This window comes from Pyxicephalus adspersus, chromosome 6 (genome assembly GCF_032062135.1).
Source record: "Pyxicephalus adspersus chromosome 6, UCB_Pads_2.0, whole genome shotgun sequence".
In the NCBI taxonomy this organism is placed as follows: domain Eukaryota; kingdom Metazoa; phylum Chordata; class Amphibia; order Anura; family Pyxicephalidae; genus Pyxicephalus; species Pyxicephalus adspersus.
Window position 1 is genome coordinate 22,467,594 of NC_092863.1, and position 14,356 is coordinate 22,481,949.

General features: G+C 40.8%; 1 protein-coding gene across 1 annotated transcript in view; it reads right to left on the reverse strand.

Moving 5' to 3' along the window:
- The window catches only part of UQCC1 (ubiquinol-cytochrome c reductase complex assembly factor 1), a 124,069-nt gene extending 109,941 nt beyond the window's left edge, over nt 1–14,128 (reverse strand). Inside the window, exons 1-2 of the mRNA XM_072413700.1 lie at nt 13,973–14,128; nt 3,257–3,358 (exon numbers count right to left, since the gene is read on the reverse strand). Of these exons, the coding sequence (XP_072269801.1) occupies nt 3,257–3,358; nt 13,973–13,996 (126 nt within the window). The 5' untranslated portion in view covers nt 13,997–14,128. The remainder of the gene's footprint in view (nt 1–3,256; nt 3,359–13,972) is intronic.
- Between the last annotated feature and the right edge of the window lie 228 nt (nt 14,129–14,356).

Sequence of the window (14,356 nt, forward strand, 5' to 3'; positions counted from 1 at the left end):
AGGCACTGCTCAACAAGATGCCTGAAGATTTTTTTGTAATATTTTTTTTTATGTTTCCTCATTGCTGGGTAGAAGGTCATGGCTTGGTGAGCTCTGTCGACACCTCCCATGGTGTTGTTGTAATCAATCACCACCTGTGACTTCATCACTTCGTTCCCACCTTGTGTGCGCACCATACCAGTGGAGGCAGTACTCATCAGGCACACATCTTTCTTGTCATGCCATCTCAGGGCCATCATCTTGTTTTTCTGCCAAGCAACAATTTCTCCTGTCTTCAACTTCCCTTTTGCAAACAGTGATGGCAGGTTGCACTGGTTAGCCCTAACGGTTCCATACGCATCTTTTCTGTGTTGCGGAAGGAACTCAAAGCTCAGGAGATATGTAGAAGTTGCCAGTTGTAACACAATAGCCCTGATCTAGCAATGACCCAATGAGGGATAGCACTGAAGATGTTGCCAATCCATAGTGGTTGTACCTGGGGTTGAATTTTGTCCCTTTTCCAGTGTAAAGTACTGTATTCCAAATATAGCCAGATGAGGATTCGCACAGCATGTAGGTTTTCACGTCAAATCGTGCCCTCTTTGACGCAATGTACTGCGCCCACCTGAGCCTCCCCTTGTAAGCCATTAGACTTTCATCAATGCCGACTTCTCTTTCTGACACATAGGTTTGCTGGAAATTTTGTAGAATCATCTGAGACACTTCTCAAATTTTCTTGAACATTCGTCATTGTTTGCGAAGTGCAGGTACTTCATGATGAGGGAAAATTCGGTATTCTGACATGACTGTGGCAAAGAATGGAGTAGCAAGTATTTTGTTCTTGGACCAGTACCACTTGTGCAGGGGTTTGGCCACCACTCCCTGAAGTATCACGAAGCCCAAAAACAGCCAAATGTCATCCCTGGTCACAGGTTCCCACTTTCTGCCTCTTGAAAACCTCCCGTGTGGAGCACCTTGTTGTTGTGCAGCATACCTGAATAATACAAAATAAAAAAGGTCTTTGAGAATATGTTCTTTTATAGTGTGGTGATGGTTGCAAGTAATATGTTAGCAAACACAGAGCAGCATAGCCATTTGCACAAAAGAAAAAAAAAAAAAGTTTTTTCTAGAATATGTTTTTTTATAGTGTGGTGAAGGTTGCAAGTAATATGTTAACAAACACTGAGCAGCTTACCTGTTTGTGTCCGCACAGTTTTTTCGGTGACTTCATAGGTCAAAAACAACTTCAGGTATGCCAGGGGGTCATCGCATTCAGCCTCAATTTTCATCCCTAGTGTGCTGGTAAATGGAAATCTTGGGGGAGGTGTCTGGTCCGCATCAAGGTCAATAGGGCACCAAGTGCTCACAGTACTGACATCAGGTTCAAATTCCTCACCCAATTCAATTCACTATTGCTGTCGGATGACAAATTTCCTGCTGATTCAACATCGCTTGATACCAAAAGTAACTCCAATTCGCTATAGCTGCTTTCAAGTTCTTCAAAAACAGCGTTTGCACCAGCGAGATTGCCTTTTGGATGCCATGTGGTCAAGTCTCCAGTAAGCAGTCAGGAACGTTCAAGGTCAAAGACAAAGTGATCAAATGATACATTCAGGATGTGATGAAATAAGCCACCAAAAGTTCAACAAAGGTCAGATCAAGGTCATGGCTAATAGTGGGCAAAATGTAAATCAGAGCACTGGGCAATGATGATCTATACATTACTAGAGTACTTGTACATTTTTTATTTATTATGTGCTGTATTTCACTGTAAAAAGCATTTAGAAGCAGATTACATTGCAGATTACAGATTATATTTCCTGCCCGGCGTCCAAACGTACCGACGCTATCCGCATCACCCAGAAGAGATGACGGAGAAGCCGGTCAGCAATAGATCGTGGCACCGCTGGATCGCGGGGTGCAGGTAAGTGGCCATTTTCTGCTACCCCAAGTGCGACTCGGGCACAATTAGATCCATAAATATTTGGACAGAGACAACTTTTTTCTAATTTTGGTTCTGTACATTACCACAATTAATTTTGAATAAAACAGCTCAGATGCACTTGAACTGCAGACTTTCAGCTTTTATTCAGTGGGTTGAACAGAAGAGAAGAGCAAAAGATTGCATAAAAATGTAAGGAACTTAGACCTTTTTTTTAACACAATCACTTTTAACACAAAAGTAATTGGACAAATTAAAAAGCTGTTGTCTCTTTCCAAATATTTATGGACCTAACTGTATGTATGTATGTATGTATGTATGTATGTATGTATGTTCCACCATCACTAGGAAATGCATAGAGACATTTCAACCAAAACTGCTAGACACATGACGGAGACTCATGTGAGTGCACCGCTGATCTTTGTAAAAAAGAAAAAATGCCTACATTTTGTGTTCATGTATTTAGATATGCTTTGATTTCATGCTACTGAAAATGACTTCCCAAGTTTCTGTGCTATGATGGTTTGTAATTCATACTTGGAATCTAACATTTAATTGTACCAAAATCATACTTTGACAAGGTCAAATTGGGTATGGAGTAGCTTACAGTGATATATTTATTTAAAGGAAACATGTAGTGAGAAAAATACAGGGTAAGCTACTGCTACTGAATATTAAAAATAATACTGAACTGAAAATAACAAGTAAATTTGAAAATCAGAAGACATGATCTGCATATTTAGGTAATTAAGGGATTTAGAAACCATTCAGGAAAATAGAATGAGTTGGACAGTTCTATACCTGTTTGAAGGTAATGTCAGCAGGGATAGCCACCAAATTCACTCAGTACTACTTAACAGTAGCTAGTTTGTAGCTGGCTAAAATAACAAAGCTCCAGTAGATATGTTGTCCTACCCGCTGATGAGTAACTAAAACATAAGTAATAAAACAAAATACCTGACTGTTGTAGGACCATCAAAATCCTGTGTGTCTCAGATAAATACATCAGACTGTACAATGTCAACAGATAATGCTTTTTTATTGCCGTTTATGACTGGTACCCTTTTCCTGGTGAGATTCACTCTAAATTTGTTCTTGTGACCATTATCAAACGACAGCAAGATTAATATTTATAGACATTTTAAACTTGTCTGGAATAAAAAAAAAAATAGAGGAAAATAATAGGAAGACTTGGCTGAAAGTCAATTTGGAAAGCATTCTTCTAACTTCTTGTAAACAAAAGGACAAAAACTATTATTACGCTAAATTTAGGCTAGAGAAAAAATTTGCATCATTTTCTGTTGTTCACATTGCAAAATTCACTATTATTCTTACCTGATGTTTGGCATCACACATCCTGTGCCACAAACTCTGCTCTGTACCAGGATAAACTGCATTGCAAACACCAATTTGGGAACCTATTCGTATCCTTGGAGCCTGAAAAACCAAAGACATTAGGTTGTTCACTTTGTCAAAAAATCAAAGAAAAGCCTATATTATTTGGTCACTATATACACATAAATTGCACGAATCAAGAAAAAAAAAATCAAATCTTGATCCCATGAAACTTCTGAATGTTAAGACCATGTTATAGCAATTTACTACAGAATGAATTAGGATACCTTAGATACCTCAGAGAAGACATTCTGTTCAAACCTAAAATTCCATGGTTTCCAAAGGAACATGTCTAGATATCTTAGTAGGGAACAAGTAGGGGACCTAATCAACATAACATAATGTAAGCACAAGAAATACACAATACATGCATTTTACATGCATCAAGTATTAGAGGATGCTAATACTTCAGCATTGAAAAACTTAAATTTTGGCAACCATGGATACAAGATAATGTCATGTCCAGGATATTAGAGGGTTATAACTTACAGTGGAATGTCGTCACCTAGGGCCAAGCTGGATGCTTCATAAAACATATTTAGATAGGATTGGCACTTTACACCCAATAGAACACACATATCTGCATATTTTCTTTTAATATCTGTTGGTTTTGGATTTTGTTATTGGTTGTTCTTTTATCTTTATATTCTAACGTCACATTGTTGTTTTTTCCCCAGTTTGGATGTTTCAGTATATGTAAGCTTGTCATATTTTAGTCTTTTCATGGTTTTTATGTTAAACATTCTAATAAAATTATATAAAATTATTTTTTTGTGAAGACTTAACATATCTATTATTTTATTGCTAAACTATTCATTCAAACTAAATGAATCAGATTTTTGTACTTACTGTAAAACAAGATTTACAGTCATATCCTCAAAGATCTTGAAAAATGTCTGGAAAAAAATTAGGTTGCATCTTTCAAACCCTGGTGCCAAAGCTTGATGGCAGAGTACCCAGGGTACACGTACTGTTTTTGTAGAGCATGTAGGACAGGTAAAGGTGGATCCCTATTCTTTAGGTTAAAAGGTAATGAATTATGGTTGTTACAGTTTTTTGTTGTAGTCATGGTTTTTGCAGTCTATTTCTCAGGAAGAGAGTGAATAACGTAGATAAGTTTTACATGGGTACAAGAATAAAAAGTAATATAGTCACAGAAAAGAATAGCTGCTGGTAAGGAATATGCAATTCATTTTTTAACTCAAAACTTAACTGGCATAATTTTAGAAATGCAGAATTAGACCAAAACAAACAACACATTATATCCAAGTATATATTATTGCGATAAAATCTAAAAACAAATACCCTTATGCGATTGTGTAAGCTATTCCAACCCAACATGGCCAGTGAAGAATGAGCAATGAGATTTCAGGCATGGACACTGCTGATCATCTAGTCAACCACATATTTTGAGTATGCAAGTGCTCAATGGAGCTACCGGTAATTGAATAGGTTTGCAGTGAAATCAACAGCAATGGATGGCATGGATTAACTACCTGAAAATAAACACCAACAAGCCTGGACACAAAGGCACAGAGAGGAAGCTCTAAAAATATTGAAATAGTTACATATGCACATGAACAATGATAGTATTAGAAAAGAATTTGAGGGTGAAATGATTAAGCAAGTAAAGAGGTTTTATTGTCTGACAAGGACAAAAACATAGTTCTCCCCAGCCCGTTTTTGGGGGGCGGGCAGCCCACCTGCTGGGATTTTTCCGCCCGGCACATTTTCAGCAGCTCTGAACGGACATCGGAGAGGCTGCTCTGCTCGCACCGTTCTCCGCTGATAAGAGCTGATTGCCAATTAGAGCCGGGCGGAATGAGAAGAGCACAGCACAGCTATGAAGAGATCAGGACACAGGCTGTCCCTCCACCTCTCATAGCTGTGCCGAGTCTTTTGAAAAAAAAAACCCCACATCGTGTAAACAATGTCTCTGCCCAGCGGGCGTGTGTAATGACGTCATCAAAGCAGTGTGTGTGTGTGTGTGTGTGTGTGTAAGTGTGTAAATGCTGCACGTCATATTCCTCAGCCCTACGTGTATAAACCTTCATTTCCCCTAAACTGCATGTCATCATATTTTGAAATTTTCAGGTGCACAGGGAAAAATTATAGTTACCACCATTCACAATTTTAGCACCCCAGCTTTTACAAATTTCATGATATGGGGATCAGAATTAAAAAATCATGTGAAAATCCAACATTGGGGCTGCAGTATTAAAAGCAAGTGCGCCTTGGACTCCTAAATTAAAAATGCAAATTGGGGACCCCGGGGCCACTTACATAGCAAGCATAGCTTCTCTTCTTTGAACTCCAATTTCCCTAGAACGGTGGAGTGTACAAAGCCGAAAATGTAGGTGCGGGGGTGGACACTTTTCGATAACCCCCCCAGACTAAAATTTCATTACTATGGCAAACGCACTGCCCTGTTACACATTACTGCCCACTTAACACTTGGACACCAATTTCTCTGGAATGGGGAGGTGTAGGAAACTGAAAATGTGTGGGAAACATCTGTAGATAACACCCCCGAAAGTTTTATCACAATGCCATCATTAGAACATAAAAAAACTCTGCCCATCAAAACGAACTGGTAGGGTAAGTCATGGGTAACAGGGCAGCCTGTTTTGATGGCCAGAGTTTATGTAATGATGCCATGGGGATGAAAGTTTGAGGGGTGTTAGCCACAAGTGTCCCCCACTTGCACTTATGATTCTGTTTATCTGCACCTCTCTGTTCTAGAGAATTTAGGGTTCAAGGTAGGAAAGCAGACAGTTTGATGGGCAGAGCTTTTTATGTTCTAATGATGCCATGCTAATTAAATTTTAGGAGTTTATACATCTGTTTCCCACTTGCACCTACATTTTCAGTTTCCTGCACCTCCCTATTTCAGATAAATTGGGGTTCAAAGAACAGAAGCAGAAAGGGCAGCATAGTATTACAATTATAGTTTGGTGAAAGGCAGGTAAAATATTTAGGGGGGCCCACCCCAATGCTTCTTGCTATGTAAGTGGCCCCGGGGGTCCTTAATTTGCATTTTCAATTTTGGGCTCCTAGGTGCACTTTCCTCTACAACAGCAACCCAAATCTCTCAAGTTTTTAAATTCTTGATCCCCATATTTTGAAATTCTTGAATTCAAAAAAAGAAATGTTGGTTATTAGTAGCTATGAGAGTCCCCTGTGTACTCTAAAAAAATTTTAGGTAATTACAATCAGCATCAACATTTCCAAAGGAATCTAAAGGATTGAACACAATGAGTTGTTAGGCTGCAGAACATGACAAGTGGACTTTACACACACAGCTATCACACTGCGGGTGGATACATTTCACAGGCAGTTTTTGTTTTTGATGAGAGGAGGGCACTGGCTGTCCTGCCCCCATCTGCGATCACATGCATGATTCGCTTTGTGTTACCTAGGTATAGTGCTAAGAGGTGACATCTGAAGGTAGGCTGAATTCACATTGGCAGTAAAGTTGCATTTGCCACGTTTACCCCTCACTTTCCTCTCGCCAGGAACCACTGCTGCTTGAAAAATTGCTAGGCCTGAAAAGCCTGTTACCAATCCCAGGTGCCCAGCAGTTGCCAAAAAGTAGTCACTCAGGAGGGGCATTTTTTTTACTGCTAATGTGAACTAAGCTTAATTTGTTAAACCACGTTGATCACAATATTAAACTACTACAAGGGATTACACTATTAAAACATGGAACTCTAAGGAGTTGGATTAAAAGTACACAGCACTGGACTGTTAGGGCATAATACAAAAAAATTGAAAAATTGTACATTCCAACAAGCAAGGCATTGGAAAGTTGGAGCAAAGTATAGGGGGCAGGTAGAACACTAACACGGGTTAATGGATACCTATGGCATAAATAACTAGGAGCTCCAAATTTGCCGTGTCTACCCCAGCCCACTTCTTTACCACCCGGCTAAAGTTTCCCCTGACCCGGCCGTAAAAAAAATTCTGGGGAGAACACTGCAAAAATATCATCAACATAAATATAACATGTCCGAGTACATTTCACCTTGAAATAGGATGTTTTAATACACTTTCACAGGATTGACTGTGGGAGATTAGCTTCAAAATGTACTCACTGCTGAGCGGTCTAGACTTGAAATTCAATATCAGGGTGCTTTGCCTAAATTTATTTGCAAAAGACTTCAAAAATACAGGATTTTCCCTAGCAGAGGATCCATGTCATTACAGCATGACATTCAAAAAACATAACAAGTAGGCTCCTGGTTCTCTGACATAGAGCTGGTCTACAAGACCAAAACTGTGGAAGACCTTGTCCCAGCATACAGATTTTACACAGCCACCCTGCCTGAGCCACACCTGGCCTCAGGCTGCAACTGCCCCTGACTCAAAAGGCACCTGCTTTATTCAAAGACCAGGTGCTGGGAAGCCATTCTAAGTCTCTGGCCTGGAAAAGGAATGAAGTTCCTGGCCCACTCTTTCCCTCCTGAACACTCCGGGCAAAATAAAGGGCTGTAAAATCTGTAGAAATACAATTGCCAATAGCCTAACCAAGGCCCTTTAAACCCTTTTCCAGGAATATTGAGGTTCATGATGCCAAATACCCCCAGAATTTTGGCATCATGCGTTTCTGTCTGCTACATGACACATTTTCCAATTGAAAACATTTAAAAACATGTGTACATTGGAAAACAGTGAAAAAGAACTCCCTTGTGTTACTGGACAATGTAGTAGATGGATGATATGTGAGACCACATTTAAAGCCAGACAAAGCAACTTGTTTAGGCTAGAAGACTGTTGTTGTGCTGATATCACACCTTGCAATGCAAAGCAAGGGGTAGCAGAATCAATGCCAGCATCCTCTACTAAATGTGAGGGATTAGCATCAAATGGAAGGCTGTCAGTTAGGAAACTCCTCACAAACCAACAGTCTTTCCTTGTTGGGGTGGTATCAGAAAAGCAGAAGACATTTGGCAAAATATACAGCTTCCTGGCTAGCTTAAATAGGTTGCTCTGGTTGGCTTGAAAACAAGCTTCTCCATTCTCAGGCCAAGCAGCTACAACCTGTTACAGGCAAAAACTGAGAGTCTGGCTCACACTAACACTGTTGCTTAGCATCCGGTGTGATAAATATGCCTGTGGGCCTCGGGAAACCGTAGGACCTGGAATTGGGAAACAACCGAACCCTATTCGTGTGGATTCCCACTTAAACTAGCCCTAAAACTGACGTTTTAAGCAACCAGCAGGAAAACAGGGAGGTTAGCTGCAAACAAATCATAATAAGTAGTAATACCTGAGAAACCGTCTCATACTCGAAATCCATCTCATACTTAGCCCAGTAATGCAGGTGACTCCTTTGCCACTGTGCTACAATACCTTGGGTGAAAGGTATTGGGTGAAAGGCAAGGTTTTGCACCTTGTGCAAAAACATTTATGAACAGACACTTAAAATCTAAGTGCATCTAAAACCTTTGTTATGGGTAAATAGCATAACAGGGTTTAGAAACTCTTGTCACAGAGGGAATAGTCACTAGGTAAAAAAAACTCAACTACAGATGCTAGCTTTGTGATAGCTCATGAGATCGTATTTAGGGGGAAGCCGTTCACAGACGGAGAATACGTGAAAGAATTGTTCATAAAAACATCAGAGCATCTATTCTCTGAATTCAAAAACAAATATTCAATAAACAATTATTCAGAAAACTAAAAAATGCCTCTCTCTGCAAAGACTGTCAAGGACAGGACCATTAAAATGGCAACAAACATCACCAGTAAGCAAAATGATGACATCAATTCAGCTCAAGCATATTCAATTGGCTGTGATGAGTCAAGTGATGTAAAGGATTTTGAGCCGGCAGCACTGTTATGCAGATATGTGAACTCTGATGGGCTGCAAGAAGAACTTATTGAACTCATACCACTAAAGGGCCAAGCGCGGGGACAGGACATTCGTGGGGCTGTTTTGAGTTGTCTAAAAGCCAAAGGAATAAACACTACTCACCTGGTGTCAGTGTCTACTGATAGTGCACCCAGTATGAGAGGAGCACAGAAGGGCTTTGTGAATTTACTTCAAAAGTCGCTGGATCGAGAGTTGATGACGTTTCATTGCATCTTGCACCAAGAAGTATTGTGTGCTTAAACATTCCCCCCCGAATGGCAAGTCATCTAAACACAATGAATAAAAAAACCCAGAGAAAGGGAAGCACGGCCCTGTAGCTGCTGGAGGATGTTCTGGCGAATGAGCGCAAGATGACAGTGTTTGCCAGAGATGCACAGAGAGGTATGCTCTCACTCACAGAGAGTTCAAAGAAGGGAAAAATTACATAAATTGTTATTAATTACACCCCACATATATGGCAATGCAAGCTGCATTTGGAGAAAGATTCAGCGAGTTCAGAAAGGAAAAAAAAAAAAAAACATTCTGTCCTTCCGTCACACCGCTGGACATCGACCTATCCCTCCTGAACATATCTGCATTCACAGGGATAAGTCAGCCCGATCTTCAAATTGAACTGGCCAACATAGCAGTTAAAGACTTATGGGTGTCCAAGTTCAAAAGCCTGACAGCAGATCTCAAAGAAGTCGCCCCTCAGAAGGCCACTCTCGCTAAAGAGCACAAATGTAATGATATTGAAAAGCTCCCCAAACCCAACAAACTTGTTTTTGAACCATGGAGTGCCGTTCCTGACACGTATAAGAACAATAAGTATGCATTTGGAGTCTTGTCCATCTTTGGCTCAACATACTTAACCCCCCTAGCGGTATTCCCGAGTGTGACTCGGGGTGGAAAAAATTGCAAAAAGCGGTAATCCCGAGTCACACTCAGGGTACTTTTGAGGGTCCCTCTTACCTTATCCCCGGAGTGAACTTCACAAAGTCCAAATATCGCTCCCGCCTCACAAATGAGAGTCTACAGTCCTGTGTGAAGATCAAAGTCACATCTTACAGCCCCGACATAGGGAAGATCAGCATTGAAGTCACATAAACCTCCCTAGCGGTAAAAAAAAAACTTGCTAAAAGTGGTAACCCCAAGTCACACTTGGGGTAGGTAAAGCAGCGTTAATAATGATAAGTAAAGTCTTTCCTTATCCACCGGCGTCCTCCTCCGTTCTGCTTCAGCGATCGCATCTTCCTGCAGGCTCCTCTCTTCCTGTCTTCCCCCTGCAACAGCATCTCTGTACTGATGAGTATCTGGAGGAGTTCCTGGTGACGTCCGTGCGGGTGTTGCTGGTGGGCGTGGCCAGCGGGAAATTCAAATTTTTTGTTTTGGATTCAATACAAATAACTGTATTAAATCCAATAGAAAGTAGCCAATATCTTTCTGACTGTTGGAGTGAGAGATACACTGTTACAGTGCACTGCCTACCTGCCACATTTGATTACGGACCTTTGCCTGATAGTTTGACCACTTCTCTGCCTGCCGCCTGCCCTGACCTCTGCCTGGATTCTGACATTTTTGCCTGCGCCAGCCCTGACCTCCGCCATGGCATCCAAAAGGCATCTCTCAAGTCAAGCTGCATATGAACAACTCTCGCAGACAGCGAGAGCGACTTGCAATTGCAAGTAGAGTCAACTGACAGCGATTACCCTGGAAACCTGTCATTGGACACAAAAAGTGACAGCGATTCGGACACTGAGGTTAGTAACATCCGCATCTGGTGCTCTATTGATATCAGTCAGCCTCAGCCAGTGCCCCCAAGATTCCCATTCACTAGGAAGCCTGGTCTGAAAGTAGATGTGGAACACAACCCCCTGGCGTACTTGGAGCTATTTCTGAATGACAAAGCCATACAAAAAATTGTTGAGGAAACCAACAGGTACGCCGAGCAACAGTTAGCTGCCACATCCAGCAGGTTTTCCAGGACCAGAAAATGGGAACCTGTCACTGAAAAGGACATATGGCTGTTTCTGGGCCTAATTATTCTGCAGGGAGGGGTGGGGAAGCCCCTGCAGAAGTGGTATTGGTCCACTAATAGGCTGATCGCTACCCCTTTTTTTGGAACAGTCAAGTCCAAGTACCGTTTTTGCCTAATAATAAAGTTTCTACATTTTTCAAATAATGAAACATTTGATGAGACCACACATTCTGCCTCCAAGCTGAAAAAAATCTGGGAGTTTTATCAGATATTGTTGGAGAACTTCAGAGACAGCTATGTCCCCCAAAGAGAAGTAAGCATAGACGAGCCTACAAGGGGAGGCTCAGCTGGATCCAATATATTGCATCTAAGAGGGCAATATTTGGAGTCAAGTCCTTCATGGTGTGTGAATCAGCAACAGGGTACACATGGAACATCATCATTTACACTGGGAGAGGCACAAAATTTAGCCCCAGAATTATTTGAGTTCCTGATCAAGCATAAAACTGATGCCTATGGCACTGTTAAAGCTAATCGTCGAGAAATGCCACCCATGTTTAGCAAACAAAAGCTGAAAACTGGAGAAATAGTTGCCTGGCAAACAGGAAAAACGATGGCCCTGCGATGGCATGACAAAAAAGATGTGTGCCTTTTGAGCACTGTACACAACGCCGCCACTGCTATGGCTAGAACAAGAGGAGGGAAAGACATTTTGAAACCACAGGTTGTTCTGGACTACAACAGTACCATGAGGGGTGTTGATAGAGCTGACCAGGCGATGACTTTTTATCCTGCTGTTAGAAAACAGAAAAAATATTATAAAAAAATGTTTAGGCATCTGGTGGAACAATGTCTTTGGAATGCTTTCATTCTTTTCAAACCAAAGAATGACAGGCCTGTACTTCACCGTGATTTTATCTGGCAAATTTGTGAGGCCATATGTCTAAAATATCAAGGAGCGGAAATGGAAAGTTGGACGCCGTGCTACCACGCTGAACCCAGAACGCCTGACTGGTCGCCACTTTATGAACCACATACCACCAAGCCCAAGAAAAGAAGCGCCAACGAGGATGTGTGTGGTGTGTTGCGCTAAGCGTGATGACACCGGGAGAAAAATAAGAAAGGAAACCTGGTTCTACTGCCCGGATTGTGATGTTGGACTCTTTGCTGTCCCTTTTTTCAAAATATATATCACACCCGGGATGTTTATTAGTTGTTTATAAGTTTATGAAAAAAATCATAAAAACCTCAGATTTTTGTGTTTTTTATTTAAAGTTTATTATTAAATTTAATTATTATTATATGACATGATTTTGTGTTTCAAACTATTTTACTCAGATTCTTGTTTGGACATATTCTGGTGAGTTATGGTTACAGGCCAATGAAAAAAAATTTTCATGAAAAAAATGTACCGCTTTTTGACATATAAATCCAGAAAGAAATGAACCGCTAGGGAGGTTAAACAGGTGAGAACAATAGCATTTAATAGGGTAATATTTTTCATTAAAAAAAAAACATTTATTTCAGACCCGGAGCTCATGTAGTTTTTTATTGTATGTTCAGGTGCTTCGGTTGATTGCTGGCTGAGAAAGAAACCGGAAGAGGATGAGAGCATACGGAAATGGACTTGTCAAAAAACGTACCTAATATTGTGTTTACTTTTTTAAAACTGCTAAGCTGCAACTATGTTGTTTTATATTAAAGTGGGCTACGTTTTAATTTAATTTTACACAAATACGGGAAGGACTTTAAAAAGTCCTGCATAGTTCAGTGTTTAATTTGTTTTAAAGTAGGCCTACACATGCACACTGCACTTCTAGTTGTTGTATTCTGTTGTTGTAACAGGTAAAATTAAAAATAGAATAAAAAACTTTTAAAGTTTATAAGCTGTGTTATGTTTTGCGGCTCCAGACTATATTTTTAGTGGAAGAGGAGGCAAAATGGCTCTTTTGATAGTAAAGGTTGCTGACCCCTGGTCTAAACTGACTTTTTCCCCAGCATTTACCCTGAGGCTTTAAAAGCCCATGTTTGAATTTCCCATGCATTTCCAACGTGCTAATATACACCAGGACGTTTTTTTTTGAGGCACGTTTATGAGCGTTATCTATAACGTTGCCTGCAACATTTAAAAAACGGTTAACACTGGAAGATGCCAAAAACATGGTTAAACGCTTTCATTGATTTGAGTGAGGCACTTTCCCACGTATACAAGCACTTGTAAACTGTCCATGTAGTGGCCATGATGTGAACCAGGCCTCTGTGTGTTACAGGGAGAAGGGAATAAAATTCTTACCAGTTGGGTCGCAGACAAAATTAGGAACCTGAACAATTAAAAAATAAAATGACTGGAGTGAAGCTTTATGAGACTAGAACAAGGGTGCCTAACAGGTGGATCGCGACCTACTGGTAGATCACAAGGACAGCACGAGTAGACCACGGAGCCTTGCCATTCAAAATATACTCTACCGCGCACAGGAGTTTATAAGTCCAACTTTTTATTGTTGGTAAATCGTTTTGAACTCGGTAGCTTGCAAGCCAAAAAAGTGTGGGCAACCCTGGACTAGACCAATCAGCATATCTTATTAATATGTATGACAATCATATATTATTGTGCTAAGAATGCTCTGAAATATCCTGAACGTCAGAATGTTACATGTACAGGAGTGTAAGGAAACCGGAGGTCACCTTGTGTCATGTACTTATAAATCACAAACTCCCCATTACACATTGATTTACTTCCTGCAGCGGCCCCCCACCCCAAGATAGACACTGCAGACCGTACCACTTGCAACTACCCGCGAGGGAATCTAGGAACTTTACTTACTCCTAATCTGACGAGTACTGCCATAGTGAAATATGGAGTTACTTGCCGATGCAGCCCATACAGCTTCTCATTTCATGCTGAGAATAAACACTTCCGAGGCAAACTCAGTCAGCATCCGCCATCCGATTATGGACGCCATCTTTTGGTTGGCGTCGAGAGGTTGAGGGGGCGGTGCTCATAGGAGCGCGCCTTCCGCATCAAAAACGTCCTCCCCCAGCTGCATGGTCACGTTTTTGGCTGTGTACGCTTGTAATCATGTCCTATAGGACCTGTTACCAATAACCATTGATTAAAACTTAGAGCGCAAAACTTATAAGAGCTAGGTCATTCATAGGAGTAAATAGAAGAAGCTGCTGCTGCCTTGAGTACTTTAGCAGAATGGGA